The sequence below is a fragment of the Drosophila persimilis genome, unplaced genomic scaffold, assembly GCF_003286085.1.
Source record: "Drosophila persimilis strain 14011-0111.01,24,50 unplaced genomic scaffold, DperRS2 tig00000191-arrow-pilon, whole genome shotgun sequence".
In the NCBI taxonomy this organism is placed as follows: Eukaryota; Metazoa; Arthropoda; class Insecta; order Diptera; family Drosophilidae; genus Drosophila; species Drosophila persimilis.
Window position 1 is genome coordinate 12,490,591 of NW_020825298.1, and position 27,045 is coordinate 12,517,635.

General features: G+C 42.3%; 2 protein-coding genes across 2 annotated transcripts; one reads left to right on the plus strand and one right to left on the minus strand.

The window, feature by feature from the left end:
- Window positions 1–9,448: 9,448 nt before the first annotated feature.
- LOC113565842 (cAMP-dependent protein kinase catalytic subunit) lies at window positions 9,449–24,073 on the minus strand. Its single transcript, XM_026989177.1, has 3 exons — window positions 23,796–24,073; window positions 20,959–23,108; window positions 9,449–9,785 (listed from the first exon to the last, which is right to left on the minus strand). The coding sequence occupies exon 2, from the start codon at window positions 22,465–22,467 to the stop codon at window positions 21,406–21,408; it is 1,062 nt and encodes a 353-aa protein (XP_026844978.1). The 5' UTR covers window positions 22,468–23,108; window positions 23,796–24,073; the 3' UTR covers window positions 9,449–9,785; window positions 20,959–21,405.
- Window positions 24,074–26,416: 2,343 nt separating this feature from the next.
- LOC6589887 (NHP2-like protein 1 homolog) lies at window positions 26,417–27,037 on the plus strand. Its single transcript, XM_002014455.2, has 2 exons — window positions 26,417–26,528; window positions 26,589–27,037. The coding sequence occupies exons 1-2, from the start codon at window positions 26,526–26,528 to the stop codon at window positions 26,967–26,969; spliced, it is 384 nt and encodes a 127-aa protein (XP_002014491.2). The 5' UTR covers window positions 26,417–26,525; the 3' UTR covers window positions 26,970–27,037.
- Window positions 27,038–27,045: the final 8 nt, after the last annotated feature.

Sequence of the window (27,045 nt, forward strand, 5' to 3'; positions counted from 1 at the left end):
GTGTCACACACTTTGTGTGTGCAGCCAGTCGGAAAATGAAATCAAAATTCAGTTGTTGCTCTGGACTTGCTCTCTCTTCCAGCGAGAGTGCATGGCGGACAAAAGCCATGTCAATAATGAGCTTGGAAATTGCACGGAGGGGCCGCCGTATATCGTTTGGGCTCTGATGATGCAACCTGCAAAGGCAACGCTCGTTGCAACTTGTTGTTGTTTCAATTTGCGCTGTTAGAGCATGGCTCTATAATTATTGTTACAGATAAATCAATCAAACAGCACTGCTCCCGCTCTCGCTCTCACTCTCTCTCTGGCTCTCTGGCTCTCTCTCTCTCTGTGGGAGCTGGAGTTGGTATCTGGTCTGGTGTTTGCTCCATTTAAAAGTTGGCGATTGAATAGACATTTAATTAACGTATCTCCCTTTTCCCTTTTCTACTATATCTGCTGCCGTACAACATGTGTATCTGTGGCGTTGAGTGCCCTGCCCTGCCCTGCCCTCGGGACACAGAGAGAGAGGAAGAGAGTGTTTGCACAGCTGCCACTGCCACTGCCACTGGCGTCAGACGACAGCCAACACTTTGCGGGAATATATTTTGGTCGCCATCGCAACGGTATGAAAATCGGAATGCTCTGCGGCCAGAGCGCTCTGAAATATAGTTTCACGATTAATATAGATTCAAATTCCCCCCTTAAAATGCCGACATAAATTATGCGCCACATTTCAGTGCAGATATTTCTGCTAAATGCAAACGATTCGTATGAATTATTTTGCTCTGCGGTTTTCCCCAGGTATCGCCCATCAGCAGAACTATCAGAACAGAACTATGGAATGGTTCAAAGACCCTGTCCCTGTCCCTGTCCCTGTCGCTGTGCCCGCCCCCGTCCTCCGCCTTTCATCTGTGTATCTGTATCTCTCATAAAATGTATTTTCAACTTATTTTCCAATTACCAGATCCAATTGCCCGCCACGTACACATTTGCTGGCACAGCAGAAAACGCAACAAAGACCAGAAACACGGAGGGAGCCAGGCCGGCAGGCCCCCTCAGTCCCAGGTCGGTGCCACACGCCACATGCCACATGCATACTCGTATAGATTTCCTCAACCACCACAAATTGGTTGGCTATAATAGCGTGGGGGGCAGAGCGGGGTGTATGAGGGAGGAAATCTAATTGGTAGGACGGCGACACATTGAAAAGTGGCCATTGCCTTTGCTCTGCTCTGCTCTGCTCTGCTCTGTGGTTCGTTCTCTTTCTCTGGTTCCTCTGGTTTTTGCAAGCCAAGCCAGAAAAACAATCACCCAACCCACCCGCACGGGGGGAAGGAGGTGGAGGTGGAGGAGCAGGAGGTCAAAGGAGAGGAGAACTCATACGAGTGTACAGTGGCACAACCACAAAAGACACGTGTCTGGGGGCACACTACTCGTAAGTATTCCTTCGATTGCTATTCATTCTTAAACGTTGGAAATGAAAAACTTATAAAGGTTTTCCTTGCACTGAATATTCCACACAATTAATGCTAAATTTCCGCCAACTATTCATAGGATTTCCCCCAGTGCGCCCCCCCCCCCCCCCCCCCCCCCCCCCTCCTCTTTTGGTGGGGGCGGGGGTAATCTATTTATGGAGAAAACTCCTCTTTGATGTCGCGCACACAAAGGCCCGGCTTCACTGTTCACTTGGCCATGGCTGGAATTATTATTTTCCGCCTCTCTGTCTCTCTGTCGCTCTCTCTCTCTGTCTCTATCTCTGTTTCTCTCTGACTGCATAAAGGAAAATTCCCTTGCCCCAGGCACCACAAAAACACACGGCACACAGAAGCGCCGCCACACACACACACACACACACACACAAATCATAAAGCTGCTTAGCGTTTGTTCCTGCCCAACCCGACCCGTCCCCGTCCCCAGCCCCTCTGCCAATGTCCTTTCCTGTCCGCTCGTATCCTGACCGAAACTTAAGGACAAACTTGGCGAAAGGAGCAGCAGCATGGATGGATTGTGTGGGACGGGATGGAAAAGCCAACGCAAGACTGGAGCTAATGTGAATGTTGGCCGAAAAAGTGTTGCTATAAATAACCTCAGACATGCGGGACGACTGTAAGTACGTCTCCTGTACGTTCCCTGCCATGCCCTAACCTCACATTCCATATACACACTGGCTATATATGTATATATATATAGCACAGTAAATATGCATATAAAGCGGGTGTTTTTTCTCTCCTTTAGGTGTCTGTGTGTGTGTGTTATATGGCATGTACACACGCCAACTTTTGTCTGCAGAGACCCACCGAAAAATCAAGGAAACACAAAATAAAAACTGCTTTTCTCTCGTGCCATCTCTGTCGCTCACTCGTGTGTGTGGCATGTGGAAATGTGTAAAGGAAAAGCCAGCGGCAAGTGTGTCAAAAGGTGTACCTATCGTGTGGTTCGGAAAAGCGGAAGACGAGCAACGAAAGAAAAACGAAACAAACCAACAAAAAAAAAAAAAATTATGCACAACTTTTTGACAGTCCCGCAGTCCTTTTTGTTGTGTGCTTCCCTACGATATTCCCTCTCTGCACTTTGCCGGCTTTCCTGTCGTTTCCGTAGTTGTTTTTGGCGGAAAGTTCTTCGGTGTTTGGGGCAGGCGACCAAAAGTTTTCGGAATACGAACTTCAAATGATACGGACACCATGTGGCATGTGTGTTTGGGGCATGTTCTGCATGGAAAAGCAGTCGGAGAAAATGGAAAAATGATTGCTTTGTGATTATTAATGGATTGGAATCGAAGGGGCGGGGCGGGGCGGGGCGGGCTCCAACCGAATATTATATTCGTAGATAATTACGGATAAGCTGTGTATGGGAAATCGCTGCAAGATCCGTAGAGCTGTGGGAAAATTCATTAGGAAAGTGTTTATGCTTTTTTCTTGGCCAAAAACATTACATTGTCTCCGCTTTGGTTGCCAGAACAAATGAACCCCGAGACTTACACATGGCTTACACTTTCTAATGTACTTACTTATTCGTTATTCCTATGATGGGATTACTATATGCACGCTCATATGTGACATCCCGACATCTGGCGTGTGGCAGGTGTCCTTCGTTTGAAAGGAATTTCCAGTGCAGATGTTTTCTACTCGAGAATTTCATCCATGAAATTCCGTTCGCACATTTCGTAGGAGTCTGTCGTGTCTGTCGTGACAGCAGGAGCTCCACTCCACTCCACTCCCCTCGATTCCTTTTCTTCTTCATTCCATATCCGTATCCGTTTCCGGCCACCCTCTAGAGAAAATCTTAGAGAAAACATCACCCCCACCCCCCACTTCAGATATCAATAAGGAGGCCCACATTTTGTGTATATATTTTTTAAGGATTTCAAATTCATTTTATTGGTTTTTTTTCTTTGTTTGTTTGTTTTGTTTCCTTTCTTTTTCTTTTGTGTTTTTGTTGTTTTCTCTCTCTCCATCGTTTTTTTTTTGTATTTTTTACTTATAATTGTTTTACTTTTTCGCAAATTTGTTTTAGATATATTTTTTTTGTTTTTATTGTATGCTTCTTGTATGTGTTTTTTGTTTGGTTGTTGTTGTTGTTTTTTTTTTGTTGTTTTTTGTAAGATTTTGCAGATCTTTTTTGTTTGGTTTTAAATATATATATATATTATATATGCACTTGCTATATAAACTTAAAGTTATCAACTAAATTAAATAATTTGTTTGAATTTTGTTTGCGTTTCTGCTCCTCCTCGCGTCCTCCTCTTCTTAGGGATACACATACACATATATATATATATATATATATTTATCAATATTCTGCACGCACACACATGTGGAAACAACGAAAGAATCTTCTCTTTTTCTTCTGTTAATAAACTAATCGAACAAACTGTTGGACTGAGGAAGGAAAAGGTCCAACAACAACGAAAAATAATCTACCTTTGTTTTATAGATATAGATAGATTATATTAATCATTAAATACAATTACAAATTACAAATTAGTGCACAATATTCCGTTTAATACGTATTAAAGTAAAGCATACAGCATACAGCATAGAGCATAGTAGGGCCTACAGATCATACAAATCGGATAGTTAGTCAGATAGTAAAGCTCTTTTCAGATACTCAGATCTCTCTGCTACAGCTGCCGTAAAAATTAAACCAACACAAAGGACTAAAACACACAAGAACAAAAAAGAGATAACAACTAAAATTGCACAACTTCCTCTTCCTCTTTCTCTTCTGACTGCACATATGTTTCTCGTATATATATATATATATATATATATATATATTATATATTTCTCAATATTAAATTGTTATTCTCAGACTACTACCATACTCGTACGACTATTTTCCATATATGTATGTATGCGTGTGGGTGTACGGGACATGTGTGAGTGCCAGTGTCCGTGTCAGTATCTGTGTCAGTGTCAGTGTGAAGAAAAGGAGTCCAAATCAAAGGATCAATCATATAATATATGTGTATCCAGTACCTCAATGTATGATCAAAGGGGTGATTGTGATGTGTGAACATTTCGTGGCTGCTAGAAACTCCTTCTTCTTCATCTTCGTCCTGTTCTTCTGCCTGGTCTTCCTAGTCTTCTTCTGGTTCCTCAATTGATTTCGGTGTCTATTTAGTTTTTAGTTTTATTTTTACTCGTATTTACTCGTAGTTACCATTAAATTTAGCTGCTTAATTTGTATGCCTATTTATGACTTTTGTCTCGCAACTATAGTTGAACAAATATGTATATGCACTTGTATATAATCATCGTAGAAAACATAAAATGTACGCGTATATAAATTAATGTTTATTCTTTTTATTCTCTTGACGACTCTGTCTCCTTGTGTCTCTGTCTTGCGCTACATATCTCATATCTCACATCGCACATCTCTTTCTCACAACAACAACAACATCAAAACGTAATCGAATAAAGTCTTCATTTTTAAAGAAATAAATAATAACAGGGTGGAGAATATTTGATAAAAGAATCTTTCTGCCTAATAGAAATCTCTTCTTTCTTCGTTCTCCTTTTTGCACATAAAGAAACAATAATAAATATAATCCAATCGACAGCTACCCTTTGGCATGACTGTACTTCCGTTTCCTCCCCGTTTTGCTTCTCTATATTTAGTTGGCTTTTCTCTTGCGCTTTTCCTTTGCTTTTGCTTCAATCTTTCGACATTTTTGCCTGCTTTTTCGACTCCGATTTCGCCTTCGACTTCAATTGTTTTTTTTTTAATGCTAAGTTTTTTACGATTTTTTACACACAAATGTTTTTCAGTTTTTGTTTTTGTTTTTGTTTTACGTGGCTTAAATATTAAACATTAAGATTTTATTTTTGTTGTTGTTTTAATCGTATATACTTATATATTTCTTGCTGCGTTTTCAATGGTTTGTAATCTTCTTCTTTTTTATATTTATTATTTTAGAATCCGAGTAGTTGTTGTTGGTGTGGTTCCTTTTGAGAGTTGTGGATGGTGGATGTTGGATGGATATCTATTCATGGGCTCGCGATGATGGGCTAGTGCGCTTACTTTTAGGTGCCACTGTCACACATGGTCGTGATGTGTTCTACTGGGGGGAGGGACAGGGGTTTGTTGCACGTCGTCGCTGATTGTACAACACTTATATCCATGTTTGTATGTATGTATGGGTATGCATGTATTATATATATATAAATATCTAGAGACATGTCTGCACGAGACCTACACACACATATCGAGAGCTACACACACATGAACGCAAGCGGGCCGCGCGGGGCACAAGAATGTCGAGGCGCTGACCAACACTGCCTGTCGTTGCGCAACACTGAATCTCGATTTCACTCACTAATCACTTGACCGACTGCCTGTCTCTCGGGTTCCCTTCTGTGTCTGCTGTCAGGGGGAGACTTGTTCCCGCTCTCTCGTAGCGCTCGCATTATTCCTCGTAATTATTTTCTTTATATAAATATTACACTTTTTATTAATCATATGATTTGCTTGCTGCCTCTGCTTCTTCTCATTATTCTCTTTGCTTCTTTCTTCTTTTTTTTTTCAAGCACACTGAGTGCGCCATAATTTTTTTGTGTGTTAAATTTAACCTTTTGTATTTAATTTAAAAATTATTAAAGCGTTTTTTTACTCTGAAGTTGTTTTTGTTGTTGTTGTTGTGGTGGTGACTGACTGACCGAATGATCGATAAATCGATTGTTTGAACGATTAATCGACGGATGGATCTATGGATCGGGGGTTCATCGAGATGAAATATGAAATTCTTTAGCCCTTGTTTTTGGGATGATGATTTTTCTCCTGGATTTCCTCTTTGTTTCTTTGTTTGTTTGTTCTCCTTTGTTTTCTGTTTTCTGCTTTCTCTGTGTTTTCTTCTCGATTCTTCTTCATCTTCATCTTCCTCTTCTTCTTCTTCTTCGGTTATAAGACTAAACTACGTTACAACTAAATATCTGTAGTCTCGTGGTTATATACGCTATATGTATGTAAATTAAACAATAGCGGTAGCGGATTGTGTTTTTAAAAAGTTTTTATTTTACTTCGAACTTCACTGATATAGATTTAAGTAGAGGGTCACAAAGGAATTCCGGGCCAAGGGATTGCGCGATCTTAATATTTAGCTAGACTTTGCGGTGTCGCTGCTGGATCAAGACTGATTTGAACTTTCTGATCTTTGCATCGTTGATCCCTTTCGGGAATCGTTTTTCTATAAACATTTCAATTGATTTCGCCATCCCGAGTATTAGATTTCGTCATCCAAAGAGAGAACTGTAAAAGGCCTAAAGTGCAGGATCTGCAGAAAGCCGGGAGTGAGATTGTTTATGAGAAGCCGGGTGTGGGCAAACATTGGTTTTCCATTTAGGCGAGTGTCAAAGATTGGGATTGCGGCGGGGGCGCTTGAGATTGTACATCTTAGAAATCAATTAGGCGGAGGCCCAAGATTGAAATTGTTTTCGTTTTGGAAAGCCAAAGATTGTTTACAACTCGTATAAGAGCTCAATGGAATTGGGTACGTTAACTCCCCCCATTCTTAAATGTTTCGTCCCGATACATTTTGAAGTTCTGATAGAGCTCTAATTTCTTCTGACAGTATTTGAATGTTGCTTTCCACTATTTCTTCTGACGGTATTCTTATTGATTTAATAAGTACAAATTTGGTTAATTTATAGCCGAAGTAAAATAACATTAACAATATCAAAATGATTAAAAATAATGTTGTTAATGGTAAGGCCGTATTACCTAATGTTATAAGGGGATTTAAAATATTAACATTATCAAAAGAAAATTGCTTATCATTCGATTGTATATAATCGACTAATTCAAAATCGCTATATCTATGATGCGATATATATTTTAGAATTTTACCCTTATCATTTATGTGGGTTATATTATTTATTACAATTGTGTTGTTGAATATAAGGAGATACGATCCTAACAAAGTAGTATTGTCTACGATATTTTTGCCTGAAACTAATATGGCACCATCCTGAATGATGTCTATTTCTTTGTTTTTTTCCCTTTTTTTAGTGCAGTTGGCTTTAAAGCCATTAAGTAAATTGGTGAAACAGGTACTCTTTAAATTTATTTGTGCGTAATTGTTAAAAGTTTCACTTTTAAAATTATTCATTAAATAGTATTTCTCCTTACATTCACAAACTTTTTCACTTATAACTAACATTCCATCATTTTGTGAGATGGCTCTTGCATGGTAAAACTTGCAAATATCTTTAATTTGAGGATATTTTATGTAAATGATTATTAAATCTGCATTTCGAATTATTTTAACCGTTGCAATGTCCAACAGATCAGACAGTTCAACATTATGTTTTTCATGCTTATAAATGTCCTCTATTTCGTTTTTATTTAAAATTTTTGTATTGAAAATGTTTACTTTTAAGAGGGTTATGGTATCAACTAAATTTAGTAGGTCAAAAGTTATTAATTTTAAACGATGCTTTCTCAGTATCGTTTCTTCATTGAAGATGACATTCTTTAATGAATTTGATAGCAATTCAATTTCTTTGAAAAATTTGGAATTTATTACAAATTGTTTATTATTATTTTCAGTTAATTCATTTACTTTATTTTGTATTTTCAAAAAGTCGTCATGATCAGGGCTGCCTGCTATCCATTTCCAAATGGTACCTAATTCATTTATTCCCCTTTCTTTCCGTTTTGGAACTAATTCTGAAATCATTAATTTTAATAGACTTAAGTCCATTGATATTTCCCACTCATCGTCTGAATTAATTGATTTGTTGACATATTTGGATTCTTTATCAATTATCTCTCTATAAAAACTCAAATTAGTAATATGGAAAAGTTCAGCGTATGTTTCATAAGTGTAAACGTCTCTGTCGTCTTTGAGCAATAGATAGTCACTATGCGTATAGTCAATTACTTCCGCAGTCGTCAATATAACAAAAGTCAGTATTAGTATATTCGCATACATTTTGAAATATCCGGTAGGGGTCGTCCTTCTTAGTTTGGCAGATCTTCGAACGGGTCTTCCTTCTTAAATTTCTTTGCTCAGCTGGGTCTTCTGGGGGTCTTCCTTCTTTGGCTTCGCTGATCGTTTCACTTTCTTTGTATTTTGGTTTTGTCGGTTTTGTTGGTTTTGTTTTTTAAAAACTTTGGATTTCTTTGGTTTTTTTTGTATTTACGAATTGCCTTGATTAGCTTTTTGTTTTATTTGTATTTTGCGTTGTATTTGTATTTGTATTGGTATTTGTATTTGTATTTGTATTTGTATTTGTATTTGTTTTTGCACACCCTAAGCTCCGGTTTGTTTCCTTTTTATCTCACTTTTTTTTATCTATATCACACAGTCACTCCGCGTTTTTAATTTTGAAGGATTTATTCCATTAATTAATTGTCCTTCGGGTTTCGGCACGACGCAACACTTTTATCATTCGGTGCTTTTTAGACAACGTCGCCCCACGTTGGGCGCCAATTAAACAATAGCGGTAGCGGATTGTGTTTTTAAAAAGTTTTTATTTTACTTCGAACTTCACTGATATAGATTTAAGTAGAGGGTCACAAAGGAATTCCGGGCCAAGGGATTGCGCGATCTTAATATTTAGCTAGACTTTGCGGTGTCGCTGCTGGATCAAGACTGATTTGAACTTTCTGATCTTTGCATCGTTGATCCCTTTCGGGAATCGTTTTTCTATAAACATTTCAATTGATTTCGCCATCCCGAGTATTAGATTTCGTCATCCAAAGAGAGAACTGTAAAAGGCCTAAAGTGCAGGATCTGCAGAAAGCCGGGAGTGAGATTGTTTATGAGAAGCCGGGTGTGGGCAAACATTGGTTTTCCATTTAGGCGAGTGTCAAAGATTGGGATTGCGGCGGGGGCGCTTGAGATTGTACATCTTAGAAATCAATTAGGCGGAGGCCCAAGATTGAAATTGTTTTCGTTTTGGAAAGCCAAAGATTGTTTACAACTCGTATAAGAGCTCAATGGAATTGGGTACGTTAACTTGTATGTATGAATGAATATCTATATGTAAGTCATTTTAATTGTTTCCATTGCTATTTCTATAACTCTATTTGGGCTTCTATTCCATTTGGGCATTCATTCCATTCCTTTTCCTTTCTGTTTCCTTTCCCTTCCGCTCATCCTGTTATCCTGTCCCGCTTCTGGCCCTCTCTGGCTGGCTGGTCTCTAGACAAAAAGGCTGCTTCGGCTGAGGTTTGGCTTCGAGGAGGAGGAGCAGCGCTACTTTTACACTGTTCCACCTGTAGATTGTAGTTCTTTGTAGTTTGTAGCTTGAAGTTTGTAGTTTGTTGTTTGTAGTTTTTGTAGTTTTGTGTTGCTTATGCTGAAAGACACAATTAATTAGTTTTAAAACAAAAAATTAGTTCATTTGCATAATTTGCAATCTCTCGTTCTGCAGCGGCTACTTCTTCCGATCCGAACCGATCACCGATCAGCCTTCACTGAGGTCTCGTTTCAAATATCTACTTCCTACTCGGGTTTCTTGACCTCCTCCGCTAGCCGCAGACTCGTATCATATTCAAATATTCAAATGTTCACATATTCAAATTCACAGCTCGCATCGACTCGAATCGAATCGTAGCGAATCACTCACAAAAACTAATCACCGAATCTCAGACTCTTGGAGTTCATGACTTTTGAGTCTATTATTAGTTTTTATCTCTGCTATTTCCCTGCTATTTTTGGGCACGTGAAGACCTGTGTCAAGGTCGTCTGGGTGGGGGCTTCAAAGTTAATAGAACGGAAAAATCATGCAAGTAAAAGCGTGGGTGGGGAAATGTGTGGAAATGGTTTTCAACAGAATTTACATTCGGATTGAGGTTTTTCTTCCAGAAAATGGCATTTCTTGTAAGCTATTCATGGGATCAATCTGATTGGGTTGCTCCCTCCCCCCTCCTCAGCACTTCAGGAGCATAGAACCCATTGGAGGAAGGTGGAAGGAAGGACTCTTCCATAAAGATGTTCCCCTTTGGGTCTGTTGCTGCTGCTGCAAGCATATTGGCATGTAAAAAGGCTTATAGATTTTTCGCCTTATCAGCCCTCTCCAGCACATGCTCCCCCACCTCCACCTCCCCCTCCCCCTCTCTCCCTGTCTCTTTCTGTGGCAGTGGGGCAGCAGCTTATGACGTAAGCGAGCCACAGCAGCGTGCTATATTAAATCTCTTGCACAAAACACAGCCACAGATACAGCCACAGATACACACACTCACACTTGTGCAGATATAAAACAAAAAGAATAACAAGATAAAAAAAAGTTGGTTGTATTTTCAGGCGGCATTTTATCGCTGAAACAAAAAGCGTCACTGACTCCCCAGCCACCTCGTGTCGCTGCACCCACGCCAAGGTGTAGCCATAAAGATACAGGTACAGATACATTTTGTATACAATAGATACAAACAAACAAATATCTGAAATTGGAGAGCTGCAATATATAGCATTACACACAGTCGTCACTCTCGAGTATCCCTCTGTCTGCGGAGTTGTGGCATTGAATTTGCAAGAGATCTCTGGCTTTGTCTCTGGCTCTGGCTCTTGTCTCGCATTACATAAAGCCAACAAAAAGTACAAATTATGGGCTTAAGGGAGGGCTAATGGACTGCTGGCTAATGGCTAATGGGAGGAGGCATTACGTGAGGCCAAAAGCACAGACTTTCACTTGTCCAGAGATCGAACAGAGAGTGGCCTTGAAGTGACTGGCCCTTCACACAGCCACCCACCCACAAGACAAGACAAAAAGAGTTTTTTCAGAGACCAGAGAGACTTTACAAAGGTGGTAGGTACTTCCTCACGTTTGCTTCTTTGTGTCTTTGGCTTTTATGGGAATCTCAAATAAAGAAACGTCGTTTTAGAGGCTGGAATAATAGGAATAGTGGCTTCCAAGTCTGGCAACATATTTGACCTACAGGCAATGACAAAGAGAACAATCCAAATACTACGTATAAAATATATTCACAAGATATTTCCAACAAAAAACAACGGATACTTAAATCATATGAAATAAAATTAATTTATATACATAAGAAAAAGATATTCATTCTTTCCTTCATCACCTCCAACCCCCCCAAGGCCTGCCAAAATTCAAGACGAAAAACATTTCAATAAATCAACAAAAAGCCAGAGGACCACTGCCACTGGCACTGAGAGTGGACAAGACTGAAAATATCTTTAGATATACATACACGATCTATAAATGAAACATATACATACATATATATGTATAGGGAGGGGGGTAAATATGATGAAAATGAGTTGATTGTTCAAGCAGATGTTCCTTCGCCTCGAAAAGTGCACTTTTTTGATCGAAAAAAACGCCAATAAAAGCTGCGAGTGCAGTGGGACACACCCTACCCTTCGGGTTACCCTGAGATTTCCACAAAAAATAAATAAATACATATGTATATTTTGGTAGGTTATATAATTTATACAGAAAACATCGATAACCGCAAACGAGGAGCCGCCCACCCACTCACTCATGCAAATGACATACGAAACACGATTTTATTCCATTTATTTATAGGCCAACCTTTTATATTCGCTTTAAGCCCCTTCGCTTAATCCCCTTCAGTCAGTCAGTCCGTCATTCCCTCCGTTTATTTGTGAGTTTGTCAAGGAGTCAGCCCTGGTCGGTAATTAAACAATTTTTAAAATGCAGTTTGTGCCGTGTATCCATCAAATATTCAGGAGGAGGCCCAGGCCCAACCCCAGAGATTTCCCACAGATGGACAGGGGACAGGGGTAAGGGAGAACCTGTGCGAAGCGAGCACCTGCTGTGTCCAGTGCCTCTTTTCTCTTCAACTTTTCAGTCGTTTGGCCTTTTATAAAATTCACAAGGGAGAGAAAGAGGGGTAGAAGTGCCACAGAAAGACAGAGAGAACCATGTCAAATGTCTGTGGAGCCTCCCAGCTCCCTGCCACCCACCTGCTGCTGTCATCGCCAGCTGCTTAACTCTGTCTCAAAGGCGGAGACAGGGTCTAAGTCCACGCATATCATATCGTATCGTATCGCATGCTACGTGTCATATCTCAGGGCATGCCAGAGACTCAGATAAGAACATGGTGAAACGGAAAGCTAATGAAAGGGGATTCAAGGGAATGAGGAAACACTTGTCACCAGAGAAGCTCTCCAAGACAGCAGGAATCGGAATAGTAGAAAAGTGGAAAAGTTTCCATGCAACATTTTTTATTGATTTGAAATTGCAAGAAGAAAAAAGTATCTTCAATAAAAATTCCATTCAAACTCTTTCAACTGAACAGCATTCAATGTTGGCCCTCCCCTCCCCTCTCCGCCCTTCTGGCCACCCATCAATCCATCCGTCCCCCCATCTGCCCTTTCGCTTCACTGACTTTGGCAGCAGCTTCCTCTCCGGACTTCTGTCCGATGGTCAATCAGTCGATTGCCCCTTGTCGGCCCTCCCTTCCCCTCCCTCGTTCGAGGGTTCAATAAACGTAAAAACAGAAAAGAGATCTGCAATTTGCAATTCACTTTCGGCTTGCGATGCTTTGTTGTCACTCGTCTCTCCTTTTCTCTGCTCGCAATGTTCCCAGCCCTCTGTTCTCACACTCATCTCCCATTCTTTGAACTTTCAACTTTGTTTAAGGCGAAAACAAGCGCCAGAAATGCTGTTCCGACCAGAGCAATACTCATTAATTAGCATACCCTCGAATGGGGGATCGGGGATCGGGAATCCATCGATGGAGCAGCTCTCGACCGACTCTCGCTCGTAAATCAAAGTGTGGAAAACTTTTTGGGGCAATAATCGTAGTTGGGGCGATGCGGTGCGCCGTATCTAATGTCAATAAACTTTTTGGCTTTGAAATCAAATCAATTTTCATGCCAAACGAAAGCGCAGACAACACGTTGGAGGAGCATGGGGCATGGGGCACGGGGCACGGGGCATGGGGCACGGGACACGGCACTGGGGGATGACAACGCACAAGAGAAAAGCAAAAGAGAAAATCGATACGGAGGCCCTCAAGGCAAATCAATTAAAGAAATTTTATATGCATAAAATACGTTTTCCATTTCATATTTTCTCTCGTTTTCCGCAGAACTGAAAAGAGAGAAAATGTCAAACAAAATGAACAGGAAACGGAAACAAGAGACGAGGAGAAACTGAGGGCTTGGGAGGGCCAAGCGACAAGAGCGGAGAAGCGCAAATTAAAAGCAAATTTCAATTTTTGCAATGACATTGTCATTGTTGTAGTTGCTGTTGCTACCGTTTCCCCCGCAGCTGCCGCATGCCGCATGCCCCGCTTTTTGTTGTAACAGAATTAACTACGAAAGTAATTAAAGACCAGGGGCAAGGCAAGGCAAGGCATGGCATGGCAAGGCATGGCATGGCAAGACAGAGTAGGACTCAGGCCAGGACCCACACTTTGGGGCAGGATTGGGTTGGGTCTGGGGTCAACTGTGGTGCCCGCAGGCGGCAGCAGCAGCAGCAGGCAGGAGGAGGCTTTAAGAGGATGAGGGGTGGCATGGACAGGAGGACAGGAGACTCGAGTTGTCTTGCGCGCGCACGAAGCCAATTAACATTACACACAAACGCACCTACAGGCCCCGCGAGGGCAGATCGAGGAGTACTCCGTTCCGTTCATAGTTCATTTCAACACGAAAACCACTCTTCAAGTGTACACAACACATTTGTGGGCCTTGAGATTCGTAAATTCTCCCAATTGTCGGAGAGATGAGTCTTCGAGCAGCCCTCCATCTCGTGCCGTGCCGCCCACACAGCCACAGGGCACACTGGCTAAGGAAGCCACTGAGGAGGATAATGGGTGGACTGATGGACCCAAGAGGGGCAGGCAGCAGGGGGACGAATGGTTGGATGGATGGTATATGGGGGCTTACACGCAACAGCGCCGCCGGCGACATGGCGCACAATTTGTGCGCTGCAATAAAATGAAATTAAAATTTGAAACAACTACAGAAGCAACAAGAAATATTCCAGGAGAAGGGAGTGGAGTGCACTGCGTGAGTGTGCGTTGGAGTGCGGCATCTGTGTGTGTGTGTGTGTTTGTGTGGGTGTAGGGATGTATGGATGTATGGGGAATCCATGGACTATGTGGATGAACACACAGCTGAGAAGCTTAAGCGCCTTCATCCATCGTCATCATTCTTATTTCTCTCCCTCATCGCATTATTATTTCTGTTATTTTTTCGCTCTCTCCCTCCTCTCCCCCCTCACTCCCTCTCTGATTTTATGATAAGACAGTAATTACATTTATCTGCTGCTGGCAGCAACGAATAAAAATTCACTCTACATCGAGCGAGCAGCAGCGACCCACATGGCGTATGCGAGATATATGCAAAAACATGTTGCGCATACGTCATGTGGTGCGGTGCGTTGCGGTGCGGCATGGCATCCAAGGTAAAGTGCATTGAGAATTAGCTAAATTATCAATGCGGTGAGAGAGGGGGCCTGGATGGGGTTGGCGATTACCTTCAAAACTCAAATGAACGACCAACGCGCAGCGTGGGGTCTATAGGTCAAGGACATTCAACAAATTGTTTATTCGAAAAGAGCATCATCAGAAATGCGTAAGTGGAAGAATGTCAAGCGACTGACGTCATGAATGCGTAATAACCCAATTAAATCGAGAGACGGAAAAAAAACTTATAATAGAAACCGAGCTAAATGATTGGGCGTGCCCCCTTCCAATCTACACTCTCCTACAGGGTAGAGTGTTTTTGTCACTCTCGAAAGATTGATGATTCCATTAGGGCAGTCCCTTGCCCCCTACCCCCTGCCCGTTGCCCAATCTCGCAGTGTAATTTCTATAGCGCCACACAAATAATTAATCAATAATTACGCTACGTGTGCCTGTGGAGGGGGGAGGTAGAGACTAGGGGGCCGCCGGACTAGACAAAAAAATATATTCCCTCTATTATACCCTTTGCAAAAGGGGGGTATTGGGGGCTGTGACTAGATTTCACTGTAAAGATCTCCGGAATGTAGCCATCCGTTCGCTTATGGGTACTTTTGTACCATCCTTTGGCGACAAAGAGGTATCAATGGTGCGACCCTTGAAATAATCATCCTTTCTGCTGACTGGCACCTGGTCCCACGTTCCCCGTCTCTTTCTGCCGCCACAAAGAGAGTCTCCTCCCTCTCTCTCTCTCCCTCTCTCTCTCTGTCTGTTCTCTTCTCTGGCAACAAAAAGTATTATTGATTACATGTCAATTTTATTGAATTTGTGCAAGAGAGATGGCCGATGCGAGTCTCTCTCCTCTCCTCCTCCCCCGCTAATTGTATTCCCCCCCACTCTCCTTTGGCTTTCTTTCATTCCTTTTTTTTATCAAATTCAATTAGACGCACGACTATAACTGTAATTGTATGTTCGCCGTCACAGGGACAGAGCGAGAGAGAGAGAGAGAGAGAGAGAGAAAGAGGGAGGGGGAGGGAAGCAGGAGGCCAATAAAAAGTACTGTTATTGTTGTCTTTTGTTATCAGGACACATGATGATAATGAATGCACCACCACATCACAATAATGACGATAATAATAACAATAATGATGATGACGATGATGATGATGATGTAACCATGAAAAACTATGCCATAAAAAGGGGCTGGGGAGGGGTGGGGAGGGGTTAGATGTGCATACTCTTAACCCATTTTCCACACTCACCCACTCCGAGACAACAAAACAAATTAAAAACCAAACAAAAGACAATGAATGGGGGATACCCAAGGGGAAACGAGAACCTCTGAGAGGCCCAACCAGAGAGAGAGAGAGAGAGAGAGAGAGAGAGAGAGAGAGAGGCTAGAAGAAAAACTAGTGGCAGGGAGGGGGAGGGGGGGACCTGGGAGCTGCATAAATGAATCTAATAACTGCCTTTGTTTGTTGCCACCGCTCTCGAGCCCCTTCTGCCATTCTGCCCTTATGCCCCACTGCCCCTACCCCACCCCCCCCCCCCTTGCAATCACCTTGCACCTCTTCATTCTTATCGCCAGCTGTTCCGTTCCGTTCTGTTTTGTTGTTTTTCTGCGTTGCCTCCCAAGTTCTGTTTTAGTTTTCAAGGAGCAGCCCCCCGGCCTCCCCACCCCCTCCCACCTCATACTCCTTATAGCATGACAAGTGGCGTCAATGGGTTTTGTTTTTTCTTTTTTCTAATTTTCTACTGATAAGGCGCCCCCTGCCCCTTCCCCTTCGGGGGGCCCACACTCGATGGATGTCCACTATTTGTTTTCCAGCCAATTCCTTATCAGCGTAGCGCTCAGAAAAGTGTTCGAGAAATCGAATGTCCATTAAATAGAAGGCAAAAGTGTTTCGATTATAATGAAATGAATGAATTTTTGTCCCAGAAATTTCCCAGAAATTCGATAGCAAAGTCGCTCATTCTTTTGTATCTCCTGTTTCCACTCCTTCCAGTTCATATACGATATAAGTATATTTTGTACAGTGAAATCTATGGCATATACCTGCCCGTAAATAACGCCACACGTAAACAGAAAATAAAAGAGAATATTTCAATTTTCATTGTGGCACTGTTTTTCCATGTTCAATTCTATTTTATTTGCTCATAAATTCTGAATGAAAATTGCCTGCTGGCAGACAGCAAAAGCAACAGAACCCGACTATGGGGACGTTTGTATCTCACAGATACACACACTCCGCAACGAATGGGCGAGAGCTGTGAAGTACTAGACCTTTCGATACTCTCTACTTTCGGGCAAAGGGTTCTCAAGCAAGCTTCCCCTCAGAGATACACCCTAAACCCGTATACCCCGACCCACGAGAACCGGGGCGAAAACTGTGGAGCGAGAAGCGAAAATAAGTAAATAAACAGCGACTACAATTCGAAAGCAAAAACGACGAAAATAATTGCACAAATGAAACAAAAAGACTATTAAAACGAGCACAAAAACAAAAAAAAACACACCACTCGAGAGAGAGGGACGGGGAGGGCGTACGGTCGGGTGACGAGTCGAAGCCGAGAGACAGCGAGACGGACGATGCGACGTGTCTGTGTGTGTGTGTGTGTGTGTGTGCGTTAGCTTTATATTTAAATGATTTTGCTCGCAGTTTGCCTTCGTTTTGCCGGTGATGCCCCACGCCCCGCCCCGCCCCGCCTGTGGATCTCTCGATGGGGATCTGGGCTCTGTCTGACTGAATGTTGTCTCAATTTGAATGCCTGCATTCGCTGAATGCCGCCCGCCACTCCCCTAACGTTTTCAGAGAGGTAGAGAGGGGAGGGCTGATGCGAAAACCCGTTTGCAAAAAACAAAAAAAAAACCATCAAAAAACTCAACGAAAAAGTTAACAAAAACAGACAACAAAACTCACATTTAATTTATTCTCGATGCGTAAGAGAAAACAAAAACAAAAATAAAATTTGACTCTTGTATCGGACCTCTCTTTCATCTGTCGCTGTCCCTGTCGCTCTTCTCATTTGCATTGCTCATACGACGCGTTGCCCAAGCCTTTTCCTGGCTAGTGAAAATCTCTGTTAACCCTAGAGCTGCTGAGCGATGGGAAACTGGAGAGCCAGATAACACATTTGTCTTATTGAAACTCTTGGGAAACTCTCGAGAGCTCGTTTCCATAATTGTTTTCTTTGCTTTTCTCCGGCTGCTTCCTTCCTTCCTTCCTTTAATTGCGAGCATTGTCTGCTCTTCGCCAGCGTTTTCTTGGGTTGTGGCGCGTGCGTGTTTGGCAAACCCCCGGTTTTGAGGGCACTGTTACAAGGCTGAGATCCCCCCGCAGCCCCCCGTTGCCCCCGCGCTGTGCTCGCAGCCCGAAATTGGCCAGACAACGTCGTCAGATTCACAAACGATGGCGTTGCCAGCTGCATTCTTGCTGTCGTTGTCGTGTCGTGGAGCCAGAGCTGCTTTACTTGGCTTTGGCTTTGGCTTCGGCTTCGGCTTACGGTCTAGGCGCTGCTGCTGCTTATTGGAGCAAGTCGAGTCTCTGAGCGTGTGCGTGTCTGCAGCGAACAAAGTCTCAGAACAAGTTTTGGGGCCGCCGCGACATCCAACTGTGACCTGAACTTTGGCACCGAACGATGTTGTGCTCCAAATACACAGCACAACCAATGAGATAATCAGCCGAAGAAGAACGAATCTACTTGAGAATAGTACCATTAAAATCTCAAAAATAAGAGAAATTTCTACTCGAAACATAGGCGCATAGTTCCTAAATAAAGGAAAGGGTACACACATGTCTAGTGGCAGGCCTCCCACTCACCCTAGGGCCCCCACGCTCTCTCCGCATTGATAAACAATCAGAAAATCCATGGAATAGATTTCGTTTAAGGTAAATAAGTATGGCTAATGCCCAAATGCCTAATGCCCAAATACTGGTGCTTAGTACCCATGACTACGAACGAAATCGTAATTGACTTGGCCCAAAACAAATGATTGATGGCCGTCGGTCGGCTTCAGCAGAGAGCGACTTCAAGCGACAGAAAAGAGCAACAAAAGCAAACATCGATTATTGTATAATTGGTGCCAATAAAATTCGTAGACGAGACACAAATGTCACATGGAAATGCACGACTCGTACAGGGTATAAATAAAGCGAAAGCGCTAGAGAACACACATGGAGGGGAGTGGTTGGGAGGGGAGGGGAGGGGATCGGCTGGGATGGCAGATACATTTTGTGCGAGGCTTGGCTAAAGGTCAGCCAAAGGTCATGGTCAGTCAATAATTTGATCTTTCAAGAATTTCAAAGTTTTTCTCCGTTTAGTTTTTCACTTTTCCACAGAAAATTCCCAACGAATTTTATGCGGCATTTGCACGCATTTTTCGCTCTTGAAATATTGGAGGGACATAAAATATTGTAATTTATTAATTACGAGCAGAAAGAACAGTAGTTTCTGTATTTAATGGCCAGCGGGCACGCAAAAGTCGACAAATGAAAAAGTATTCATAATATTTCATGTTCAAAGTTTTCGGTTTCTGGTTTCTGCCTTCGCAGGGTATACCCCTAGAAATGGGTCAATTGTGGATATTCCCTAGAAGAATAAGAGAGTAATTTGCTAAAACTTTCCCAGGAATACAATAAAATAAATTAGAAACAAAGAAAGACATAAATAGAGGTGTTTCCCATCATTGCGAGCGCATTCCATGTCAAAAAAAAGAAATACAATTATCAGTTATCAGTATTCTGTCGGCTGTTTGTCATTCCAGAGGATAAGGCCCTCTTTTGAATGACGTATAGCCCTTGTAGAGCTGTTACTAGCCCTAGGGGTACGTATCTTTATCTGTGGGTGCCAGGAAATAGGAATACCAAGAAAAATGTGGAATACATCACGTATGTAGATCGGGGGGCATGTACACATCGTATGTACCCCAACGAGAGACGAGTCATCCACGGAATACTTATACAGTACAAGTTCGAGGGAATCTAATTAAAAAAGTACATATTCCATGTCGATCCATGTTTTGCGCAAAAAACAAACAAATGTCTGAGGAATGCCTCTGGGAAACTCTCGAGAACGCACTTTAACTGAGAGCAAAGCAATCAATCAATCAATCAGACTGATGCTCGTCCGTCCCATCAATCACATGCGGAAAACATCACACAACAAACAGGCAGCCAGCAAAAAAAAAAAAAAAGAACAGAACAAATGGGGAGAGGAGAATTACCCTTGGGCTTGCTCAAATGAAACCCCATTACGAAAAAAAAGGTTAATACAGTATTATTTATAGTCAATAGATTAACATTCAATTATGCAATGTGTGTGGAAAAGTGAGTGGAATGGGAACGGGAGTCATGCTTAATAATAGAAACAATAGATTAACATTAGAGCATATACGAGTATGAATGAAGCAGTGGGGAAATAATAAATCAAGGATAAAAATATAGATTTGTACAATGAAACAATAAATGGGTACAGACATAAATGGAGAAAAGATGTGTTTAAATGGAGAGTGAGAAAAATAGGTTAAAAGCAAAAAGGTTATCCATTGAAGGAAACCTCAAAGCAGGCAAAATATACAGATATGTTGTAGGCGTATGAAATGATGCATAAAATATGGTATAAAGAACAGAATATACTATATATCACGGTGAAAGAAGGTGCTTGTAAAAATATATAAGGTGCTCAGGGGATTAGTAAGCGATTAATAAAGTTAGAAATCTGTTAAATATAATGGAAATTATACAAATATTATTCATTATTGGGTTGGGGTTAAGCATATTAGAGAAATCTTGCATATCTTGAATCTTGAGTCTTGGCTTTCTTCCTAAATTATTCTTATTCATATTTCTTTATTCCTGGGGGAGGTCTTTCATCTGTGAATCATACAATGGTGGGTTCTTCTGTTTACTATCTGCAAAGTTCTTTCCCTAGGAAATTCTTAAAAAAGTTTGTTCATCTGTGAATCATATACTAAATATACAACCTACATACATATGTATGTAAGGGGATTTTTCTTCTTCCTCAAGTTCTTTCCCTACAACTGATATCAGTCGGATCGAAAGGTTCTATTCAGCTGCTCATCGAGCCTTCGAGTCTATGGTTTATAGAAATAGTTATTGGCCGTGTACTCACATTTATGAAAATTGTAGTGAAAAATCCATTGTGGAGTAGATAGAGACGTTCGTGTTCTTGTTGTGTTGTGTTGTGTGGATAGATACGTGGCATGTGGATGGATATAGACATAGATATAGATACACCATATGTCCAGACGTACACGTAGACGAAGTAGATGTAGTTAGTAGTTGTTTTTGTTGTTGTTTGTTGCAGTTGCAGTTGCAAGTAGAAGTAGACATATAGACAAGACGACGACGACGACGACGACGACAACGACGGCGGCTACGGCTACGGCTACGGCTATGAGGACAGGGTCCGCTAGGCCGCAACAGCAACTCCAGGAGCAGGAGGCAAGTCCACCGGATCTGATTTGTCCTGCTGTTGTTGCAATTGTTGTTTTTGCTGCTGTTGTTGTTGTTGTGGCGGTTGCAAAAATATGGGTGGAGTGGAGGTGGAAAACTTGATCTAGAATTCAGCAAACTCCTTGGCGCACTTCTCGGTGCTGGAGATCCGCAGTGCCTCCTCCTCGTAGTCGTCGAAATTGCTTGTGTCGCCGGGCCCCTTACACCGGGGTATGAAGGGGGCCTCGATTTTCTTTTGGAAGATCGCAATCCAGTCGGTGGAGGCGAACCACTTCTGGTTCTTAATATCATTGACGCCCGCCTTCAGATTGCCATAGCGCTTGGTCAGGTCAACCTGCAGGAGGTTGCGCAGCAGGTCCTTCAGGTCGGACCCAAAGTGCGAGGGGAAGCGCACCTTGCCCGAGACGATCTTCTCGTAGATCTGAATGGGCTGGTCCGCGAAGAAGGGCGGATAGCCGGCGGCCATCTCGTAGACGAGGACGCCGAGCGCCCACCAGTCGACGGCCTTGTTGTAGCCCTTCGACAGGATGATCTCCGGCGCCAGATACTCGGGCGTGCCGCAGAGCGTCCAGGTGCGGCCCTTGACGCGCTTGGCGAACCCAAAGTCTGTGACCTTGAGGTACCCCTGCGAGTCGATCAGCAGATTCTCGGGCTTGAGGTCCCGGTAGATGAGGTCCAGGTAGTGCAGATACTCGAAGGCCAGCACGATCTGCGCCGCGTAGAAGCGCGAGTGGGGCTCCGAGAAGCGGCCCACCTTCCGCAGGTGGGAGAACATCTCGCCGCCGGGCACGTACTCGAGGACCATGTAGAGGTTGGAGTTGTCCTTGAAGTGGTAGCGCAGCGAGACGAGGAAGGGGAACTGGATGGCCTGCAGGATGCGCTTCTCGTTCAGCGTGTGCTCCACCTGCTTCAGCTTGACGACCTTCTGCTTGTCGAGGATCTTCATGGCGTAGTAGTCTTTCGTGGGCTTGTGCTGGACGATCATCACGCGGCCAAAGGAGCCCGTCCCGAGCGTCTTGATCCGCTCGAAGTCGTCGAGGGCAGCGGTATTGGTGGGGTTGCGGCGCCACTTGTCCTCGAACTCCTCCTTCGCCTGCTCGAGGAACTCCTTGACCGTCTCGGCGGCATCCACCTTCTTGTTGGACGTGGTCGCGTTGTTTCCCATCTTCGAGATTGTGCCCGTGAGCGATGAAAGGCGAAACGTGGCGCTGGCAGATACCTGTGGCTGTTCCTCACTGGCGGCTCCTGCTGCTCCTGCTTTTGCTGTTGCTCCGTCTGTCGTGGTCGCTGCTGCCGCTCCTCCTTCGGATGCTGCTGCTGCCGTTGGGGGCGTTGTCTTTTGGCTTGCGGCGGCGGCGCCTCCTCCTACTGCTCCTCCTGGCCCAGCCGAGCTGCTGCTGCTAGCCGCCTGCTCCGGTCCTCCTCCACCGCCGACGCCCTCCTCCTCGTAGCTGGACTGCTGCTGTAGCTTGCCCTCGCCCGATGTCGAACTATGATGGGATTTCTTCTTTTTTAAGAATTGCAAAATGGACTTAGCTATTTTGCCGACCTAAGGGACCACGGAGAGGAGAGGAAATTCTCGTTGCGTTGCTGTTTTGTCGCGCGCGTTGCTTTGCTTGACAAACGTTTGTTTGTCTCTTGTTTGTTGGTTTGCTTGAGTTTCAGTTTTAGACGCGTTTAAATTCTCGTATTGGTTCCTACACTTAGTTTACACTTAGATTAGCAGCTTAGATTAGCATTTGGTTTACACTTTAGATAAATTCCTAGTCGCGCGATTTGTATATGTATGAGAGAGATGGGGAGATGCTGCAAAAAAGAGAAGAGAGAGAAGAGGGCAAAAATTAGCATCTGATTTGCAAGAGAGACAGAGAGAGAAACAGTTGCGTTTTTTGGATTCTAGAGAGTATGTTCGCCATGTTTTCTTCTGCTTTCTGTTTCACTGTTTTTGCACTTTGTTTTCAGTCTGTGAGTTCTCTTTAATTTTGTTCTACCGCTATGTTGGCACTTTCTGTGGCTTTGTACGCACACGAGTTGAGCGGAGAGAGGGAGAGGGACGGGGAGAGTAACCACGATCGTGTCAAGTGTCAAACAGCTGATGGCTAGGCAGGGCACAGATAGTGCCTACTCACTCGCACTCACTCATTAATTCACTCACACACACTCACACTGGCAAACACCGAGTGTCACGCTGTTGCTGTGTATGCGTCTGTGTGTCTGCGCTTCTGGTTGAATATTTTACATCTTTGCTTTGGCATATTCGTGCATACTTTAAATTAGGTAAATTGCCTTTTATTGCACATTGTGCTAAATTTTTCGCCAGTCGCTCGAGTTTAAACAAACGCACACGCATATACACAGAAGGCAGTCACACACACCACTCACCAACACAGCCGTACACGTACACAGATTATCCAATCGATTTTTTTTACACATTCATTTCCTTTCTGCTTTTGTTTAATTTTGCTCGTCTGCTTAGGGGGAAATGGAATTTACCTTTTTGCAATTAGTTACTACGTTGCTAGCGATTTATAAACACATTTAGAAATATTGCATTAAATTAATTTCCCGATTTTTAGCACTCGGCTCTACCCGTATATTTTACTTTTTTTTTTTTTCGTTTTTAGCTTAGATTAAAAATACCCGTATTGCCGCCGAACCGATTGTTTTTTCTTTTTCACTCTCTTTCTGCTCTCTCGGCCTGGCTCTCCAAAGAAATACGTTATCCAAAATTGTACTTATTTAAAGTTTAATCTGTTTACGACGCGCGCACAACCACGCAGTTCAAAAATTGGGGCGACTTTGGGGCCGACTTTGTTTACTGTGACTTACTCAGCGGCAGTGTGACCGTCGATGAAATATACGGTGTGACCCTCATACTACATCATATTCGTCGATTTTGATATTCGGTTGGATATTACTAGCTAGCTAGGGCGCTCAGCCCCAAACATGTAGTTTTAGCCGATTGATGAATTAATTTTCTACGATATTCATTAATTTTAAGGGCTGTTTTTTATTAGATTGTGTCAAAAATTATGTTTAAAAAAAAAAGGTCAAAGCATAGAACGTAAGTGTTACGGAATGAAACGTAAGTTTTCAAGGGATGTTACGTCATTGTTGCTGGTAAAAGGTAAAACAGAGTAGGCTTTTGTATACTCTTTTAAATAATTAAATTATGTTACTTTTTTATTTCACAAGCCGATTTGAAACATTACTACTGACTTTTTCGTAGATTGAAATGTTCTAGAACTATTGATGCATATAATTTATCTTGTGAATATATATATCTCGATCCCGATACCCATTCTTGGTCTCTGATAGCAGACATTAAAAGCTCAATTTCGTTAAGGTAGCTGTAAAACAGAGATTGAACAGTTTCTGCATTCAATTTATTGGGGGACAAACATTTCCTCAATTCTATCATACCTTTTTCCTTAGGGTATGGAGGATGTTGCTATTTCCGTGCCATGTTGCGGGACACTTCTCGATTAATGTTGCTGGCGGCCAATACGCCCTATACGGAATGAAACGTAAGTGTTTATGGAGTGCAACGTAAGAGGTATGCAATGTGGGGCAATTGATGTGATAGGAATATTGGTGCGATGGAAAATCACTTCCAATAAATGCAATTTAAATTATTTTATATGCTTTTAAATTTAATAGATTATTAAAATTGATAATATACCAATTTACCGTAAATATACCTTAATCGAAATTTCGACGTCAAAATATACCGAACAGGCATAATATACCGTAAATGACAATAGGGGGAAAATCGAAAAATACCGGCAGTGTTGTCAATCAAACTTGAAGTGCAACTCTGCTATGCTATCCAATTATTTACCGGCTATGCTATCCAATTCAAATAAATTTAAACTTCGAAAAAAGCTATGGAAAATGATTAGTTCAATAGCAAGTTTATACTATATGATCTCGATTGATATTTTCCGTGCTTCTTTGTGTTCCCCGCGATCCCGTTAACTTATATGTTGAAACATTGCAATTGCGTGTTACTGTGTTCGGTCACAATGTTTGTTGTTTCCTAAGTAAAGAGTAAATATATTCCCAACTGCACAGTACAATATTCCAGTAAGTTGCTTCGCTTGCATCGAGAAAATCAAAGCGCATCATCGAGGGCAAGAAAATCAAGATCTACTTGGATTTTTTTTTCCGCGCTCAAGTTGCTCATATGTTTAAATAGAGGGGGGTAAAATGGGTTAAGATTGATTTTTCATCGGTATATTTGAAAATGAGCCGGTTTTTTTTATACATATTTCTGACGGTCGTGTGTTATATTTTATTCTATGCACGTGTTTTAAGGCGTATGTACATATTTTTATTATCGTTGCCATTCCTATATTTCCGAGGGTCGGCAACGAAAAAATGAGTCGTAATAATGAATGGGCTATGGAAACGTTTGGACAACAGGCAAAAACGGCGCGTTTTGAATTATGTAGCAAATGTGTAGTTACCGTGTCATCTTAGGCTCCGTAGGTATCAGGATCGAGATAAATATATACAATAATAATGCACATGAAATTATCGAAACAGGGTGTACAAAGGCCTATACACGCATCATGTTTTCAAATACCAGCAACATTGCGACTCTTTTATTTTTGAACTATTTTGTTTAGGCCTTGTTTTCGCCAAAATACAATAAAAGCAAGGACTAAAAACTAGCCAATCTTGAAGAAAATTTATTCATCAATGGCCTTAAATTATGTGGGCAGAACTAAGGGTTTTAGTTAGCCAGAATTATTCAACGGAATATAAAATTTGAACAATATGAAAGACTATCCTATTTTGTTTTTTAGTGTGACCTATTTCGGTAAATCCTTTTTTGCTTGAGCTATTTCGCTAAAACCTTTTTTTACGCAAAATGCAATAAAAGCAATTATGTAAAGCAAGGCAGTAAAATAGAAAATTTATCAATTAATAGTATAAAATTATGTGGGCATTGCTAAATGTTCTGTATAGATGGTAATAATCCCCGGAAGATGAAAAACTAGCAATATGGAATATGGGATACATCGTTTTTTAAACAGAGAGGAATTTCAGGTTATCGCTCCTATCGATATCGATACCACGTGCACGTGTTTTGAAGCGTTTTTATTAAAATTTATTTTTATTGTCGCCGCCACCATTTGCAGCCTCAGTGAAGCAACGAGCCGAGAGGTAGCATTTAACTTTGATTATATTCCAACCAAGAGCAACTAAAACATCAAAATGGTAAGAATGCTCAATCCGCGAATTGGTCAAGTGGAAATTAACATTTCACCACCCCTACAGACCGAGGAAGTCAACCCGAAAGCATTCCCCCTGGCGGATGCCCAACTGACGGCCAAGATAATGAATCTGCTGCAGCAGGCGCTTAACTACAACCAGCTGCGCAAGGGCGCCAACGAGGCCACCAAGACGCTGAACCGCGGTCTGGCCGACATCGTGGTACTGGCCGGCGACACGGAGCCCATCGAGATTCTGCTCCACTTGCCGCTGCTGTGCGAGGACAAGAACGTGCCGTATGTGTTTGTGCGCTCCAAGCAGGCGCTGGGCCGCGCCTGTGGCGTCTCCCGACCCATCGTCGCCTGCTCGGTGACCACCAACGAGGGCAGCCAGCTGAAGTCGCAGATCACGTCCATTCAGCAAGAGATTGAAAGGCTGTTAGTCTAGGTTTAAGCTAATGGTTAAGAAAACCATACGTACAAAGAATCCAATAAAAAAATAAATTTAAAAATCAAGCACATGT

Coding starts and splice junctions, on each gene's coding strand:
- LOC113565842 (XM_026989177.1), bottom strand. CDS start 22,467: ATGGGAAACAACGCGACCACGTCCAACAAGAAGGTGGATGCCGCCGAG.